General features: G+C 32.5%; 3 protein-coding genes across 3 annotated transcripts; 2 read left to right on the top strand and 1 right to left on the bottom strand.

Moving 5' to 3' along the window:
* The first annotated feature begins 531 nt into the window (after window positions 1-531).
* LOC134705811 (uncharacterized) lies at window positions 532-5775 on the top strand. The gene is made up of 3 exons (XM_063564528.1): window positions 532-820; window positions 1734-1877; window positions 5624-5775. The coding sequence occupies exons 1-3, from the start codon at window positions 613-615 to the stop codon at window positions 5773-5775; spliced, it is 504 nt and encodes a 167-aa protein (XP_063420598.1). The 5' UTR covers window positions 532-612.
* A 2816-nt stretch (window positions 5776-8591) lies between these two features.
* On the bottom strand, window positions 8592-19200 carry LOC134707423 (uncharacterized). Its single transcript, XM_063567146.1, has 5 exons — window positions 19162-19200; window positions 18894-18950; window positions 11607-11708; window positions 9871-10001; window positions 8592-9002 (listed from the first exon to the last, which is right to left on the bottom strand). Exons 1-5 carry the CDS (start codon window positions 19169-19171, stop codon window positions 8721-8723), a joined length of 582 nt encoding a protein of 193 aa, XP_063423216.1. The 5' UTR covers window positions 19172-19200; the 3' UTR covers window positions 8592-8720.
* LOC134707422 (uncharacterized) lies at window positions 13188-16104 on the top strand. The gene is made up of 3 exons (XM_063567143.1): window positions 13188-13264; window positions 14437-14539; window positions 15118-16104. The coding sequence occupies exons 1-3, from the start codon at window positions 13211-13213 to the stop codon at window positions 15891-15893; spliced, it is 933 nt and encodes a 310-aa protein (XP_063423213.1). The 5' UTR covers window positions 13188-13210; the 3' UTR covers window positions 15894-16104.
* Window positions 19201-19628: the final 428 nt, after the last annotated feature.

Here is a 19628-nt window from a genome sequence, read left to right as displayed (position 1 = left end):
TTATATCAGTACATTTGTCAAAATTACTTAAGGTAAACAGAAAAATTAAAAGAAGAAACTAATTTATTTAATGGCATTGCATAACTCGGGACAAGTCGTAATTTCAAAAATACACGCATGTAGGTCCCCACTTGTACGATTCTGTCATATCTCCTTATTAGAAAAAGGAACATATTTATATTCTTAAACAAAATATCAAAATTGAAATTGCAGTATTTTAATTATTTATATCTGTACTAATTAGTGTGAATGCCGCTCTCTAAAATAGGTATTCGAAATTATCGAAAGGGGTATTTGCTATATCTACACTTTGTTTTGAATAAAACATGCACATGTATACCTTCGTACATGTATCTATCATGACGTATTTAGGTATAAACACATTATTTTAAAAGCTGATATATAAACAGAGAAATCTAATTAACAAACATGGCAATGCGATTATGATGTACTTCAAGAGTAAATAACAACAGGTAATAATATTTTGTTCCAACTATAAAACGAGCATTTCAACATCACCTATAATTCTATGACTCTAAGTGTCGCTTCACTTTTTTTAATAGTGGAAAAAATCGAGCGGGAAATTATCAAATTATAGTCTCGACGTCAAAAATGTCAAACAAGGAAATAGCTGGAATTCCTATTTTTTCTTTTGTTTCGTTTATTTTGACAATTGTGGCATTTGTTGTCGACTTGATTGGATTTGCTGCCCCATATTGGTACTATATAAAGATTTCAGGGACGTCTTATTACGGAGGAATATGGCTTAACTGCCAGTCATCATCTGAAACCAACTGTAACACTTATGTCAATACTGAAAGTAAGTTGAATTCATAATTCAAACAATTACATTTCAATATATGGGCTTTGCTCAATGTTGCTCAATGTTGAAAGCCGTACGGAGCCATATAAATGTAGTAAATATTTTTGTTATTTGGTCTCTTGTGGAGAGTTGTCTCATTGAATATCTAACCATTCTTCTTATTTTTATATTGAAGTGCATTTAGATAAACGTATCATTCAACACCAAATTATTTAAACTAAACTAAGTTCGAAAAAAAACCACTTCGGTATACGCATAATTTGAGAAAATTACTGAAACATAATTTGCATTAACATAAGGCAAATGCAAGTTACACTTCTTTTTATGCCCTTTTTATGTGCATTATGTTTTCTGGTCTGTGCGTCCGTTCGTCCTTCCGTTCGTTTGTTCGTCCGTCTATCCCGCTTCAGGTTAAAGTTTTTGGTTGAAAAAGTTGAAGTGCAATCAACTTGCAATCAACTTGAAACTAAGTACACATGTTTCCTATGATAGGATCTTTCTAATGTTAATGCCAAACTAGAGGTTTTTTAATCCCATTTCACGGTCCACTGAACATAGAAAAATGATAGTGCGGATGGGGCATCCCTGAACACACTCTTGTTTACTCTTGCATTTTATCTCAATCAGTGGGAAAAAACTAAATGAGCAAATCTCTTACCGCATAGTCAGCTATAAAAGGCCCTGAAATGACAATGTAACATAATTCAAACAAGAAAACTAGCGGTCTTATTTATGTACACAAAATGAACGAAAAATTGTTTTGTTCTGGAACATATAAAGTTCAGTTAGATTGAAATGATCAAGATCAACCACAAACTTCCAAACAAGTCGTCAATAAATATAGATCTACTTTGTTTCATCGTCTCATTTCAAATGTGTTGTACAGATCATTGTATTTTTAACATTACAGCATGGTTGGAGGCAGCTCAAGGTATGGAGGTTCTAGGGTTTTTATGTCTACTGGCAGCCCTTGTCACAGTAATCGTCAAGTTATTCGTCGTTAAAGACAAACCTGTCTTAAAATGGGTCGTCGTAGGATGTTTGGTTGTTGGAGGTAAGAAAGCAAACATAACTGATTACCGATTGCATAGATTATATAAAAAGGCAGTTTGAAATGTTAATTAAGGAATGCCTATAGTATATTTTTTTGTCTATAAAGAAATAACATCAACAATGTGGTACCCACTGAATAACCCGCGTAGTGTGTTATTAAAAGTGAGCACCACATTTTTTTTTATGTTATTTCGAATAGGCAGAAAAAATATAAGAGTCATTTCTAATAATTTATTTCTTAATTCCATATAAAACTGGAGAATATCATGAAAAAACGTTGATGACGTCACGATCTCATGACAAATTTATGTCTTTGAGCTGATTAACAAAACGACGTCAGCCAATCAGAAGACGCGTTACATCAAACATTAAATTATTTTAGTCCATAAACTACAAACTATAAATTAAAGTGTGTTTCTTGTGTATAATTTGGAGTATAGTCTGGCGTTCATTATCACTGAACTAGTATATATTTTGTTTAGGGGCCAGCTGTAGGACGCCTCTGGGTGCGGGAATTTCTCGCTGCGTTGAAGACCTATAATTGGTGCCCTTCTGCTGTTTTCTGTTCTATGGTCGGGTTGTTGTCTCTTTGACACATTCCCCATTTCCATTCTCAATTTTAATTTTTCCGTTTTGTATTTAATAGCATTTTACGCATCAATGCATCGGTAGTTTCAACAAAAACAGCTTCTGCGTGTTGTCATTTAAAATTTGAATCTTTAATTTATTGTTAAAATATGTTTAGCACACCCTTTTGACAGATAAAATGACTTTAAGTGGAAACATTTAGTTTTTTGAAAGAATGTTTATACAAATATACTGGATTTTTTAACGTTTATAAAGGCCTTGAACTTCAAATTAATGTGGATGCTTTTAATATAATGCACAAATATAATTAAATATGATCTATTATAAATAACAATTAAGTCACATGTAGTCAACTGTTTGTTTATCTTTAGATACACTTTTACAATAAACATTACGATAAAAATATAATGTATGTTCATTGTAAGTTTAATTAATATGAGAAGTGGATTTCAGAAGTTTTCATCTATTTACATATTTGCAGGAGGATTTGTTTTTGGTCGGTTATTCATTTTTGTAAACTAAGAGGCCAGATTATTCATTTTCTGCATTGTTGAAGCAAGATTTTTTATTTTCATTAAAGCAAGGGACTGATTATTCATTTTCACAACTATATTTATGATATTTGAAACATTAAATTTTTAAGTTTTTTATAAATAATACATGCAAAAACTAGATTTCATTGAGATGGGAGCCATCTCTTTGGGCCCCGCTGTCAATAATGTGGGGTAAATAAGTTGTATGGATAATCTGATATGAAGCATTATTTGGAAGTTATTACATAGTCTCACATGAAGCATTATTTGGAAGTTATTACATAGTCTCACATGTGATTTTAATCTAAGATTTTAAGTTAAAACTGATAAATATTCTCAACTTACTTTCATAGTATAATAGTGATATGACTGCATGATGTGAACTCATTGTTGACTACTCTAAGGTGACTTCTGGATATATGGATTGATGTTTGAACAATGTTTAAAGATGCTGCCCAATTGATATTTGTCACATATTTTTAGAATTATGCCTTCAATATATTATGACCCACCAAGTATAAAGTATGAAATATTAATGGTTCTCGAGAGGTAAAGCGGACACAATTTGTTAAGAACAACGAACGGATGGACAGACCAACGGACTGACCTTTGACCTAGGATGCATACATTATGACACATTTAATATATATGTTAAGTTGAAAATGTTTGTCAGGTATAAAGTATGAAATAATAACAGCTGTCCTCTCAAAATATAGTGTGGATCAAATTTGTTAGCGATGGACAGACCAACAGACAGACAGACCTTTGACCTAGGAAGTGGTACATACATCATGACACACCCTCTGGTGTTGGTTAAAATGGATGTCAAGTATAATATTTGAAATCATAATGGTTTTCAAGATATAGAGCGGACACAATCTTCACAACAGAACACAGGGTTGTCAACTGAAACCAAAGTTTTTTTGACGTTGACCTTTGACCTAGGAAGTTGTACATACATCATGACACGCCCTCTGGTGGTGGTTAAAATGGATGACAAGTATAAACTTTGAAATCATAACGGTTATCTAGATATGGAGCGGACACGATCTTCACCACAGGACACGGGGTTGTCAACTGAAACCAAAGGTTTTGACCTTGACCTTTGACCTAGGAAGTTGTACATACATCATGACACACCCTTGGGTGTTGGTTAATAATCATGTAAAGTATTAAGTATAAAATCATAACGGTTATCTAGATATGGAGCGGACACGATCTTCACCAAAGAACACAGGGTTGTCAACTGAAACCAAAGTTTTTGACCTTGACCTTTGACCTAGGAAGTTGTACATACATCATGACACACCCTCTGGTGGTGGTTAATATACATGTAAAGTATAAAGTATGAAATCATTATGGTTCTCTAGATATGGAGCGGACACGAAAGTGTTACGGACGGACGGACAGACGGACGGACAGACGGACGGACAGACGGACGGACAGACGGACAGACGGACGGACGGACGGACGGACGGACAGACTGATCACTATAGGGCGACCCGCCTTTTCGGCGGGGCCCTAATGAATCTGTTTTACTCCAACTGTACATACATGTATTGCATACATACACAGTATTTTAAAGTTTGGTTGTAACTAGCCTCTTTTAAAAGTATTGGCAAACATAATTCGCCGAGCGGACCGATGCAAAATCTTTTTTGAAGGGATTCGGAGCCACTGAAGGCCCAAGAAGCTATAGAACAAATGATGGAAAATCATGCTTTCTGGGTGTTTCGAAGACTCTTTCATAATCTGAAAATGCAATTTTTGTTTTAATATGTTTTTGACAATATTTTGGTCTCAAAGCAAAATGTATAAATTCAGTGTAAGACTTGAGTTTCTAGGGACAACATAAAAAGACCAATGTGCATGATAAAGTAAAAATTGAATTCACATAGTTTATTAAGTCTGTGGCTGCTGCTTTTTTTTTAAACTCACGATCAAGTTCATAACAAAATTACTAAATAATTACAAAAGGAATGCAAACTAACAGAAGGGCAATCAATGAACAAAGGACAAGTAAATAAGAAACATTGATCCCGAAAAATCAGGGCTTCGTCTGAGGGAAAACAGAACTTGCTTCTTACAAGGCACTCGCTATGAACATAATTTGATATGGAGACAAGCGTTTGGTTTTGGAATTTCCTACATGAGGCATTTGTCTCAATGTAGTTACGGCCCTGTTAAAATAAAAGTGAGGTAAGGTTTCCTGAGACAATATACCTCAAGTTAAATAAAACAAAGTGTTTCCCGATTTTTTTTTGGGAATAGATGAATTTATGAAGAATCTCGGGCCATCTCATACTTTCGATTAGACCTGCTGAGATATTTATTTTCAATACATTGCAAGTCAGGTTATTTATTTTTAAACTTCCAAAGAACAAATCATTTATTTTTGTGATTATCAAGGCTGATGTATTTATTTTTAAAATCCTCCTTCCCCCCGTCCCCACCACCCAGAATATCAAATGGTCGTCCCCTTATTCCAACATACATGTACAGGTTCGCATTTCATTTAACTCAAAGTTAAAGATGTACTTGAGGTTAACCATGAACTAAACAGTCAAAATATATTCTGACATTGTTATATATTTAAATTGTCTAATGATTTGTTTCTTTGTTTCAGCTGTGCTTATCCTGATTGGAGTGTGTTTATTTGCTGGTAAATCAGTTGATGTGATAACAGAAAATCTTCATTTTGCTTTTGCCTTTGCTATAATAGGAGCAATGTTGGCAATTGCAGCAGCTGTGTTGTTATGCTTAGACAAATCATCCTGATAAATTATATATTTTGTCCAAAAATGGATTGAAATTGTAAGATTAAAATATTAAATAAAACTTATTTGCATATCATAATGTTTGCCAAGTAAAACAAATTTTGAAAATAAACAGATTAAGGAAAATAAAAGTACTTATCATCGCTGGTTTATACTCCATTATATTACAATTGGGTACCAGTATAACCAATAAACACAATACATTTTTTGGATGTGTATTGGTTGATTGGTAAGTTTGGAAAAAATGGTTTATTTACTTGTTATGACTGGACTTTTAACTAGCTTGTACTTACTGTCATAGATACGTACTTCTTTTTTATTTAGTTAGTTTAGCGAAAATACTCTTTCCAATATATTTTAACGTGTTTGGCGTTGCCAAATAGGGCGTCAGTATAACTTTGATGGATGGATTAATTCACAACCACGTTCGGTCAGAATTAAAATAGATGCGTCAAAGTATATGCATTGTGTAAGGGGTCATCCCATTATTGGCACGTTAAAGAAACCTCGAAGCAACTATTGAGGTGTCTGTAGGTGTACTATTGCGACGCAAATTGTCTTCACTATCCAACATCTCCCTTTAGTTCTTAGTTGCTGTCCATCGACATTCATTACAAAACATACATTTTGTAAATATTGTGTATTTGCTCCTGTCCTGAATACTAGTATGCATAAAATATTTGACACTGGGCGTCAAACAATATGTTTTAATCAACTATAAATAGCCAGTTTCTTTAATGGTGCATCAGCGTGAAAGACTATAGCTATTATAGTGTTAAATGAGTACAAGTCAACGACAAACTTAGACAGGTTAATACGATAAGTGATAATGATACTGGCGGTGTTTACGCTGAGACATATTGAACTTCAAATACAATATATAATACAAAAGTTGCAAAAAAATTTGAATGATTTTGCAACGTATTTAACACCATTCATTTTATAATATGGCATGTTAAATGCATTGCAGCAAAAACCCGTTCATTAAAGTTTTTAAGCCTATTTCGTTTCAAATGGAATCAATGCATTCACAGTTGGACTGTATACACTCAACTCCCCTTTTCCAAACCATATAATACTATCGCTTGACGTATTTATTTAGAAACATTAAGGTAATAAAACTTTTGAATGGTTTATTTATGGACTATTGCGGTGAATTGACCGTTTTTATCACTGTATTACTGTAGCTATAGGTAAATCAAAATATTTATTTCAGTTGATCGTGTTCACTAGGTGATTCTTTGTTTACGCAGATAGATTGATTTTTATGCACTTTCTAAGGACATCTGAAATCTAAATGAATTATTTATATAATCCAATATCTATTTTATTTAACAGTAAAATGGAATAAGGTCTTTCATTCTTTTAAGACCTGAATAAAAATCTTGTAGTTTATATATGGTATTACTATTAATGCATATGAAACCTTAAAACTTTAGGACGAATTTCCACTGAATTTATTTTACAACTGAGATATAGTTAAAAGGTTTTCAATATTTTCTAAAATTCTACAGTATAACAGTTTGGTGTGTGTATTTGATGGTTTGACAGCATTACGTACCGACGTTGTTATTGAAATAGTTTCGAACAAATAACTTCGGAACTTGGGAAATTCATATAATTTATAAACACATACATTGTGTACATGTGTATATACTCTTGAGCTCATCTTATTGAATATTCTAACATGACGTCCTTCAAACGCTTTGAGTACACACGCGTGGTAAAATATGAATATATTGCATTGGCTGTTCCGATCGTACTCCCACGTCATATGCTTTTTTATGAATGAAGTACCCGACGTCATAGAATGATGACGTTATAATTTAAGCATTTTACGGGATAATAGATATAGGAAGATGTGGTGTGAATGCCAATGAGACAACTCTCCATCCAAATAACAATTTAAAAAGTAAACCATTATAGGTTAAAGTACGGCCTTCAACACGGAGCCTTGGCTCACACCGAACAACAAGCTATAAAGGGCCCCAAAATTACTAGTGTAAAACCATTCAAACGGGAAAACCAACAGTCTAATCTATATAAACAAAACGAGAAACTAGAAACACGTTTATATTACATAAACAAACGACAACTACTGTACATCAGATTCCTGACTTAGGACAGGTGCAAACATTTGTAGCGGGATTAAACGTTTTAATGGATTCAAACCTTCTCCCTTTTTCTGAAACAATAGCATAACATCACAACAAAGAAAAACATACGATAAAATATCAATTGGCAGACTTAACTCAATCAAAAAACGTATGATTATAATACACGCTTCTGATACCGAAAATCATCACAACAAGGAAACGTCAACAAACGATGCTAAAATGTGGTATAAGCCCATTTTTTTTATACATAGAAGACATATAAGTTAATTATCATTAAAATTCATCCAAATCTATCTAAATAAGTTTTGTGAATAGTTTGAGCATGTCACTTTTTTGTTTGCTCCGTTCTTTTACGCCATTCTAAAAGTGCGTTATTTTACGAGAACGGCAAATAATGGCCTCCACCTAGAGCGCTTCGATCCAAAACAATTGCCGTATTTGTCCTATTAGAATCGAAATAATTCATGGGGGCTTGAATATATATCTAGATTTTACCACGGGTTGTCCCTTTATGCCGATATTTTACCCCTCGCTATCGCTCAGGGTAAAATATTTGCCATAAAGGGCCAACCCGTGGTAAAATAACGATATATTCAAGCCCCCATGAATTATTTCTTAATTTGATGGTGTTATTTAAGATCTCACAAGAAAGATTAAGTAAACAAATGAATAATACTGAATTCTGTTTCATTTATATTTTTAATTTAAAAGTTTTATACAAAACTACATATGGAATATATCTTTAAAGATTTATAGATTAGATGGGTTTGATTCTTTTTCGTTATTAAATCACGTACATAAACAGATAAGGCTCGCTCTGCACCCCTTTTCATTCTTTAATCATAGTATTGAATTGTTCAACATTCCAGTTCATTCTTGTTCTAACTCCAATTATGCCAAGTTCTTTTGCATTCTTATATTGCTGATGATTTAGATATTCTACACCGACATCTTGCCACTTTCCTGCTTTCATCAGATTCGCCGTTTTTGGACCAAGATCGCCTCTGTATACTGCACTTATGACTGCCGACTTGACATTAGGTGGTAAGGAATTATATACGCTGTCTCCAAGCCTCGATTTGGCTCTATTCACGTGTTCAGTAATGTCATGCTTCATTACAATAAAAGAGACAAAAATCTTCTTAATAATCATATTTATAAAATAATATTTAAAAAATTGATAAGAAAATGCCAGTACCAAGACAGGGACATGACCATAACATTTTTTTATTCATTCGTTTGATGTGCTTGAGCTTTTGATTTTGACATTTTTTATAGACTTTCCGTTTTAAATTATCCTTGAAATTGGTATTTTTGTTATTAAACTTTTAACTGACTTCCTTATTTAGGAATATTTTGTTCGCCTTATTCCCTAAAATAGACTTCGACGGATAAGCCTTATAATCAAACAATTTTTATTTTTTCCTTTAATGAAAAGCTATTTGTCGAATAAAAATTCCATTCAAAGTAAGCCAATTAATAAGGAACCTTGTCCTCCGGAGGTAATATTAATTGTTAATAAAATCCAATCCGTTCAAAATGAAAATTTAAGTGTGATATTATTCTGACTAGATGAACACTGAAATACTTCCAAACATTTCTTGTTTGACGGGTTTACAGAGAAAAAAACATATTCCAATACGACTCCGGATTCAACATTAATCTAAATTGATTATCATGCACGATCTTTTAATTTCATTTATTCTACAGGCAATATCTTGTATTTCAAATAGGCAATACTATATTTTATTCGTGCATGGACTTCGTAATTTCTTATGTCCATGAAATAGTTCAAGCAAATTGTTTTGTTTAAAATAATGATTCTTTACATATATTTTTGTAATGAAAACTATCAACTGACTTCTTTCAGTAACAACAGTTTTGAATGGAATCAAGTTTTTATCATTAAAGCCAAGGGCACACCTTAATCCTCATCATCAACACACATTCATTTCAGACTGGTAACATATAATACATACATCAAATAGTTTAAGAGCTTGTTCTTTTGTTATGTTTTCTTGTCCCGTCTTTACTTTGTCAAAATCAACCTCTGGGACAAATTTTTGGAAAGTTACTTTTGCATTTGATCTGTTGAGGTTAAACCCATATCCTAAAATATTAATACCAAGAAATAAAGCCAATTCGTTGTGAAAAAGTCATAATTATATTAATCTTAAGGCTTGCTGTTGGGTGTGAGCCAAGGCTCCGTGTTGAAAGTCGTATTTTGATTTATAATGGTTTACTTTAAAAAAAAAAAATGTGACATTGATGGAGAGTCATGATTGACACTTATACCAAATCTTCTTATATCTACAGACCTTTTTACGGCAATAATGATACGCATAGTTAGCTGTTTGCACTTTCTTATTACATGTATTACAATTTGCATTCGTTTTCGGCTGGTTACTTTCTAACTCCACTAAAACGATCTGCATGTGTTGTCTTGCGTCAAGTGCTATTGGTGTTTTGCAGTCTATAGGTTTTTTTCCATCTATTTATAATGATGTCCTCATTTGATTCTCCGAGGCAAGTCCTTATGGTAGAATTTCATGAGACATCAACAAAAAATATGCGGGCTATAACACCCCTTAAGTTGAACTTATTCGAAATTAAATGAAGATTCGACCTGACGAAGAATTTAGTATCTCTGTCTTTATATGCGTAGCGCACGGCGCAAATATGTAAAATGATTGTAATTTCGTTTCGAGAGAGGAGGTAAAAATCAAATGTGCGTGTTTATATGACATTGTTAAATTTAATGTCAGTTCAGCGTCGATCGAAGTCAAGACCACACGACCAACTACGCTAAAAAATCACGTATAAGAAGATCTCTTTCACGACTCAATCAGTGAACACTGCTTATATTAAATCACTTGACCCAGAAACGTGAGATAAAGTATAAATATCTAAACTATAGGTGTAAAGTTATTGGCATCTTATTTTTTAGAGTCAGACGTGAAAAAATACTAGGATAGACTGCTGTGTTGTATGGTGGCGGTAATGTTATTGTTGATGCAGTCGCACGACTAGTTAAGAAAGGGTGGAACGATTAACACTGGTTGGCTTCATTCTTAAGATGTTTGTTCAATTACAAGTCGGTTATATTAATAGTTCATATCAATATTTGATAACAGCTGTGTTGGTTATACTGCATAAATTTGTGTGTATAGATGCATTGATTTCCCCTCTTAGACTTTGTTAAATTTGAACTTTTCAAAAAATTGTGCAGAAATTTATTTTGGTTCCAAATAAAGAAATACTTGGCATGAGTAAAGTTTTATCCTGTCGTCTTCTATAGAAAAACAATCCCTTATCATTGCATTGCATACATGTATAGGAAAATAACCATCACTGGTAGACAACCAATCAAAGCACCTCTTGTGCACCTGTGTACAAGAATTAGTAACCAATGCATGTTACTTCAAGTTTACAAAATATTCTATAGGAACCCAAAATAGAACAATTATAGTGCTTTGAAATACCCGAGATATATATTTATGACCCAGAAATGTTTTACTTCAATAAAATGTGAGATTAATTTATTACAACTGTCAAATTCAGGGATTTCCCCCCCCCCCTATTTTCGTATTCAACCGGATGTGATGTACTATAATTTGTATACGTATACCCATTTCATATACAAACTCATTATAAGCCATCTTTTTATTCATTTTTGGCTGTACATATAAATCGAACATTCTATTATACATATTACCTATTGTGGTGTCATGAACGGAAGGATTTTTTGGTTGTGCATCGTAAGCCTTGAGGTTAGGTTCTCCATTTGTCTCGAACCGTATGATAACGTCAGTTATGTCTATAAAGAGAAATACCAATAAATGGACGTGTTATGAATTTATCTCAAAATAAACAATTGTTTATGATAAATATAATAATTTTACTGCGTACATGTACTATGTCTATTGTTTCTAAAATATTTTGTTCGTTATATACCGACTCTATCATAAAAGTAGATAATAATATTGACGCACAAATACAAAATGTAACTAGGTATATCTCACTAACAAAGACATGTGAAACTTATCTTTATGTCACTGGTATACATGAATAGAACTATGGACGATGAATTTACATGTATGATCACAGGGGTTGCCGAAATTTTAATAATTTTGAATTTCAGAATAGGGAATATTTAATCGTCAACTTGAATCCAGAGTTTTATTTGGGAAATAGAAATATGTCCATCCAAAGACTTCTCCATGCAGCCTGCCATTTAAACCCTTGCTAGAGTAGAACTTTGCTTGTGCAAGATGTATACATTTGTAGATACAAACCACTGTGACATCTTGTCACCTCATTTTTGGAAAAAAAACATCGTTAGTGATTTAGCATGCGTCAAGAACCTTGGTGTTTACTTTGACAAAACATTGGCGATGGACCAACAGATTAGTGCGACCTCAAAATCTTGTTTCTACAAGATCAGAAATGTCGGTCGAATTCGTCCATTTATTACAGAGAATGCAGCAAACACTTGTTTGATCTTTAGTGACGTCTCGCTTGGACTACGGGAGTGCATTGTTATATGGACTTCCGCAAATGCAATCCAACAATTACAGCGTGTACAGAATACCGCCGCAAAATTAATAACAAGGAAAAAGAAAAACGAACATGTTAGTCCAATTTTAAAACATCTTCATTGGCTGCCAATACTATTTCGTTGTAAATACAAAGTATTGCTTTATGTGTTTAAATCTCTGAAACAGGAAGCACCCGTGTACCTTCAAGAACTAGTTAACATTTACAAGCCAATATTTACAAGCCAATAGGAACTCTTCGGTCTGAAAACAAACAAATCAAACTTATATTGATATATTATATACAGAGGTAGAGGTTAATTTCTCTAAAATGACCAACTATCAATGTATATATATGTGTTCCCGCCTAACTGAAATTCCCATGCATTGGAACTGTGTTATAAACAATGCCATAATTTATGTTCCTATTCTGTTGGAACACTTATTCTAGACTCTTTATTATTATTTATTCCGAAAGGAACAATTCTAACAGTGATTTGCTCCAACTGAAATACAGAATATTTCTTTTATTTGGAACTTATATTACAAAGGATCTTAAATGTATATTGCAGGACCTATTTAAAAGAATTTGGTCCATGTAATGAATATACATTACCAATGATGTTTTCCCCCTCAGAAATCAGAGATTTATGCGATTTTGTCTAAATCAAATACATACAATATTACATGCTTATGTCAACTTAATAATTTGACGTTATTACTAAATTATTGGTAAGTTAGCCCTCCATATTTAAATTGGGTCAATCAACTGATAATAGAAAAAATGTTTAGGCGATGTGTTAGCAAATCCTTAATATTGAACAACACTAAACTTTTGGTAAGTTTATAATGAAATATAATATTAGATGTATATTTTGCTCACACTAAAATCATTTAATTTCCTCTGTATGAAGACTATGATTCGAAAATTCGCTAAGAAATTTCCCGTGCCGAAAAGTTTAAAATTATATTACGTAAATTTTTGCTGTGAACAACACGGCTAAATCTTTATTCGCAGCTTAATTGCATGACACTAGTTTTTGTAAATGATGTTTATATGCAGCAAACAATCTTGAATCTGATTGTGATATGTCAGAAAACTACACCTACATATTTATATATGCAAGCGTTTCTATTTTCTGATGTTGTTTATGGCACGCCGGTATCGTCAAATGAAATTATACAAAACCATAGTACACATAAGACAGGTTAATGTATAAGCTAAAATTACAAAATTACTTTCTAAAATGTGTTGCAAAAATGTAGTTTATATCACATTGCTTAAAATATGATAATAAGTCTAGATACTGTATGTCACCGAGTCTGCTTGCAGCTTTCGTATAGCGGCAAACTTTAATTCTGGTGTAGGGAATTGATACGTGAGCTGAATGAAAATAAAACGATAAAATTTAAAATGATAAAATTTGAAGAGATAGATTTTATTAAATTAAAAGAAAAATGGCGGTTATCTAGGTATGACGTAGTGCTACATTATCACTGATATTCACTTTACAATTCATGATATCTAAATTAAAATCAACGCATGAGTTACACTGATATACTGGCCCTTTAATATCTATGAGCCTTTGTTTTTATAAAACATGTCTGTATTTGATATTTGATGATACCATTTAAGCATGATAGTTACATAAAAGTATAAAGGGGTTCTCATACATGAAGTCAATGCAAATAAATCAAATTTCTATTTTAAAGATTGCCATGTACTTGTACAAAAACATGTATACAATAACCAATTAATTGTGATCAAAATGGCAGCTTTCGTTATCAGTCCCTGAAAACTGCACAGACACCTGCATCTCTTTTGACAGCAATTTGTTTTTATTTTTTTTTATTTTTCGAAAACACGATGACATTACAGAAAATTGTTTTTGAATACAGACTTTTTTAATAGTCATAAGTCCAGATAGATGAAGTACAGGAGTGTAAAATGCAAATTTCCGCTTGAATTGTGAAGTTCTTCTACGTGCATGACAATTATGTATTCTTCAGGCATTGAAGATTAAGAGAGGTATATACACCATAACCAAGGTTACACCAGACTACGCAGAAATAACAACAAAAGGCATACCTTACGGCTTTGATAACAGAACAGGTTGGTTTGAGAGGTCAACACTAAGTCAAAGCAATATGTATTATATATATTGTTTTTTGAAAAAAGGACATAGAGCATAAAAAGAGTTAAAAAGAATAAAAGTAACATGTAAAAGCATGCAATACAGAACAACAATTAAAATTGAGACAGCAACCCGACCAAAGAGCAGAAAATACATGAACATTTGAACCAAAATTTATGAAAACATACAAGACTATCTCACAGACTCTATAGGTTCACAAAAAATGCGGCAGTGTTAAACATGTATTGAGAAACACCCCTCCCTCTATACCTCTAGCCAATTCAGAATAAACATATCTCAGTAATATGCATGATAAAAAATCGTTTAAAATGAAGTCAATAGTCCGATGTTATACTAGTAATAGGTAATTAAAGAAACTACGCAAGATGACATATACCAAGAAAACTATACAAGAATTATAAAACAATCAAACTAATATAAGTAGAAGACAAACAGACAACGTCATGACCAAAAACGAAAAATGTCCTTTCAGCTAATTTTAATTTATTTTGAATTTAATCGTTTGTTATATGTCTTCATATTTCTATTTCTTTAGGAAAATGGGGTATATGGAATTTGTCATTATTTTTAGACGGAGCAGAATTTAAAGCCAGGCAGTCAGATGTATTCATGAATATTCCTGATACTGACAATAATATGTGTAAACCATCGACATTCATCATGCTAAAAATGATTTTAAATTATATTAACCCAAAGGTATACCAGTTCGACTACCTTGATCCAATAAATTTGACAGTAACAAAATATTTGTGCGAACCAGGTGCCAGTACACACAGCACAGTCACAAAACTTATACACACTGACACGGGAGAACTTTTGGTAGAAAGGCTGGCAAAACTTTGTAGGGTTGACAATGAAACACACAGACCAGTGAAATGGTCTCCGCAATTTCACCAAATGTTTTCACATTTAAAAGATCGAGGAATGCCCGAAGTATTGAAGAAAACTAGTGCTCCAATCCCGACACTACCGTCTGATTGCTTTAAATGGAACTTCAAGCCCCGATATAGTGATATGGATGTCAAAATGCATGCTAACCAATCAATGTACATCAAATCTTGTATAGACTGTGCAACTGATGCGTCCATAAATGGTCAACTCGATCAATTTAACGGCGATATTATTTGGTATCCAGTGAAATATCTGAGTATAAATTATATAGCAGAAACGTTTGTGAATGATGAACTGACTGTCAATATGTGGCAATATGACAAAGACGTTTCAATATTATACTTTTCAGTGTGGAGTGATGCGTTAAAAAAGATAGTAACATTCATTGAGATGAAATTTGATCTGAACAAAATAAAATAAGCTTGAAGTAACTGATATTTAAGCTTGAATATAGTTTAAAATATAACATACATTTATTTTAAGTCATGGGAATTTTCCCAAAAAGAGTTTAATGCAACACCTACATGTTAATGATCCCAATAATTATTATGACAAATAAACAGTTGCGTCAATAGCGCACGGCACACCCTTATTGTGCATATTGACATTGTTGCAAAAATAAAATGGGACGCATTTATAGATAGAATTAATCAGTCGCAAATGAAATGGCTCTGTAGAATAACCTCTCTTATGGCCAGTTGTCTTATTGGCAATCATACTACATCTTCTTTTTTATATGAAGATACCTTTACCTTTTATGCAACAAGTATTATATTCTCACTGTTAAAAGTCCAATAACTCTGGAACGAAACTCATTTTGTAGTAATTTAGCTACTCAATGACATTTTCAAATTACATTTTATTTATATGTAGGCTTTCTGGCAGTCAAAGTCCCATAACTCTGATTCACATAGGTTTTCTTTATAAATCAAATGATGTTTTTGAAATATCTGATGTATTTATACGACACCAATTTCAACGAATATTGTCAAAAAATCAATCCAAACAACTTAAGGTGGTATGGGAGTCTAAAATAAAAATGATAGAATTTGTCCATACTTTGTAAAATTGTAGTATCTATTGATACATGTTCAAAAATATTATAAAATGATAGGTCAACGCGCATTTTTTCAAGCTACAGGTTGTGACAAAATGACTTATTTTGTATGGATTATACAGGAAAAAGCACAATTTTGTGAATAGAAACTAAACAAAATGATAAAATTGTATAAAAAGTTAGGAAAAGATAGCTTTCAGACAATGCTTTTAGAATATCAAAAGAAAAGATAGGGTCACCGTACGTTTTTCCCGGCTAAAAGACAAAATAGGAAAATTTTATGAAGAGTCCTTCAGAAAATGCACTGGTTTAGAGTTACCTCCCCTTAAAATGCCAATTTGAAAATATTCTAAAACAACCAAAAATAATCTACACTTGTAAAAATAATAATATTTCTAATTTATATTCTAATTTTATTAAATGAAAATTCACATTAAATATCTGCATTCCTGCATCAAATTTTGCTAACTTGATAGAAAATATGGACCTTAGATTCTCTGTTTTTACAATCCAAGATGGCGAAAGACACCCATACCACCTTAAGTTAAGGTACATGTGAAAATTTACCTTAATCTGAAACACCAACATCTGGCGGACTGCGACTTAAGAACAGAAAAATAGAAATAAAAGGGAATTTCCTTTTAGTAATAACTCATCAGTTTGGATAGATCAATCTAGCACAACAAGGTTAAAGCCTGTTGCGTCAATATGTGGCCCCATAGGGTGACTGGGGAATAGCTTTACGGTCACTTTTGTCTTCTTTCGACCGGAAATATTGTACTTTCCCCTAAGTTGGAAGTTTGTTAGGTTGTGCAGATGTACAAGTACGCAGCCACGTCCATGCAGTTAGAATGCATGGGAACTTCAAATTGATGCCTCATGCAAAGATAATAATCGTTCTCTGCACGTTATAAACGCTTGCAACCATACTTTAAGGGTCTATAGGTGGTCTGTTGCGAGATCAAATTATGTTCTCAATCAAATATACAGAGGCGATAAAGGTGTCATACCACCAATTAAAAGTCCCTATCTGTTCAACCAAATTTTACAATTTTCACAGCTTTCTAAATATTTTACCTTAAGTTTAACTTCATAGAAACCAGGTATATCCTGAATCGCACATGTATCAGCTTTCTACATGCCAATTTTCAACAGGTGTTTAAAATCATATAAAAAAGAAAAGGTCTTCCGAATAGAGTTACCGCTAAAAATAACCCTGGTTTTCTGGAAATCTTAAAGTAGTATACTATGGAGTGCATTAATCCTCAATTTTGAATGCAAACTCATACACAAGTAAATTTTAGCTCAAAATGGTCTTAACATATTTCTCTTTCACCAAAAGTTTCATTTCTGCCAATTTGTTGGTTAGTTTAAGTAAACAATGGTATCAAATGCACTATTTTTTGTCCGAGTAGGCCTACTTTCACGTTCTAAATTTGAGGGAGTAATTGGTGGTATGACACCTAAAGTTTCCCCGACATAAATCCTGCATGGCCTCTTTTACAGGACCTTACCAATTGTATTTACTGCTAATTTGTTTTCCACATAAACATGAAATATTTGCCAGGGAATGTTAAGCAATCAAGTCCAGTTAATTAATTTGATCAATCAATATGTGTCTGTACATACAAAAAAATGTATATTTGTGTGTGTACTTTATACAGGTCTTTGTCACTCAGATAAATTCGTAGTCAAATGAATCATTGGTCTATCTGTTCAATTACCTTAGATGTTAAAACCTTTTTTTTTGTAGTTGGTCTTTGTCTTTGACCTTTGACATAGCCGATGATGGTCATTTAAGTAATACGCAATATTTGTACTGATTTCTGTCTAGCAGATTCCGCATATGGTCCATATACTACATAAATAAAACTATTTTCATATTGATTCAAGATTTTAAGATATAAGTATATACACTTTTGAAAATATCTTATGATTTCTGAAATGTTTAATGAAATGTATCAGCATTATAAGTGTCATTTTATAATGTGTCAAGGTAGTTACGAAATAAAGAGATGTACCCGGTATGCTTACCAATGATACAATTATCTACCTGAATTGACGCAATAACTCTGAAAAAGTGACACAGCTGTCGACAAAACACTTCCTAGAAAAACACGATTAGACAACAAGAACCCATCCAAAAACTGGGGTTGATCATATATGCCCCGGAAAGGACAATGAGATCCCTGAAAGGTCTTACATTTAAAAAGGGGATGTCACAAGACAGTATAATTGAACATATTTACTCTCAGTAGACAGTCATTCAAAATGACAGATTCTTTTTACTTCAATGTTATAGATAATGAGATGATGTACATATATGTAATAAATTAAATGCTTATGTTTTTTTTAAAACTTACCACTTGGGTTTGGGATATTGGCCTTTGCAGCTGCTATATAGTGTGGGTTGCTTTGACCTAAAAGGAAAATAACAAACAGAATAAACATCATCAGTAATGAAGACAAACATACAACAAATAAACAAAAACATGAATGAAAAATACATTTTCTTATCCAACAAATGTGCTGATTTTTACTTTTTAAAAAACATGCTTGCGTAACATGGATATATCAAGTACATATCACATATATAAATTTGTATAACGATATTGATTACAATGTACTTACTAGCTGACATTGCAATGACTAATGAGGAATATCTGAAAATGAAATTGTATAAAATTATTAGCACGTACAATGCATAATGATATGCTTGTGTGAAAAAATAAAATATAAACAATTGTAGATTTGTGTCTTTTGATGTAATTGAATCTGGTTACGTACTATAAAAGTATTGAGCGATATCACACACAGGAGAGTAATTTCCACTGAGAAAGTAGTGAATCAACTGCCTTACCTTTTTTTTATTACACAAAACTAGACGGAGAAGTATTATTTATATAAACAGAAGTGCAATGTATTTCTTAGTATATACATGTAATAAAGAAGGTTCCAACGTTTGACTTCTCTACCCTTTAACAGATTCTGACAATGTCTAAACTTTGTACATAGAATTTTAAGAATACTTGAAGGTAGTTACACATTTTTGTTACAAGACAAATTAAACGTTATAAAAACTATGATTCAAATAAAAA

The sequence above is a fragment of the Mytilus trossulus genome, chromosome 2 (assembly GCF_036588685.1).
Source record: "Mytilus trossulus isolate FHL-02 chromosome 2, PNRI_Mtr1.1.1.hap1, whole genome shotgun sequence".
In the NCBI taxonomy this organism is placed as follows: Eukaryota; Metazoa; Mollusca; class Bivalvia; order Mytilida; family Mytilidae; genus Mytilus; species Mytilus trossulus.
This window is presented reverse-complemented; position numbering and strand designations above follow the sequence as displayed.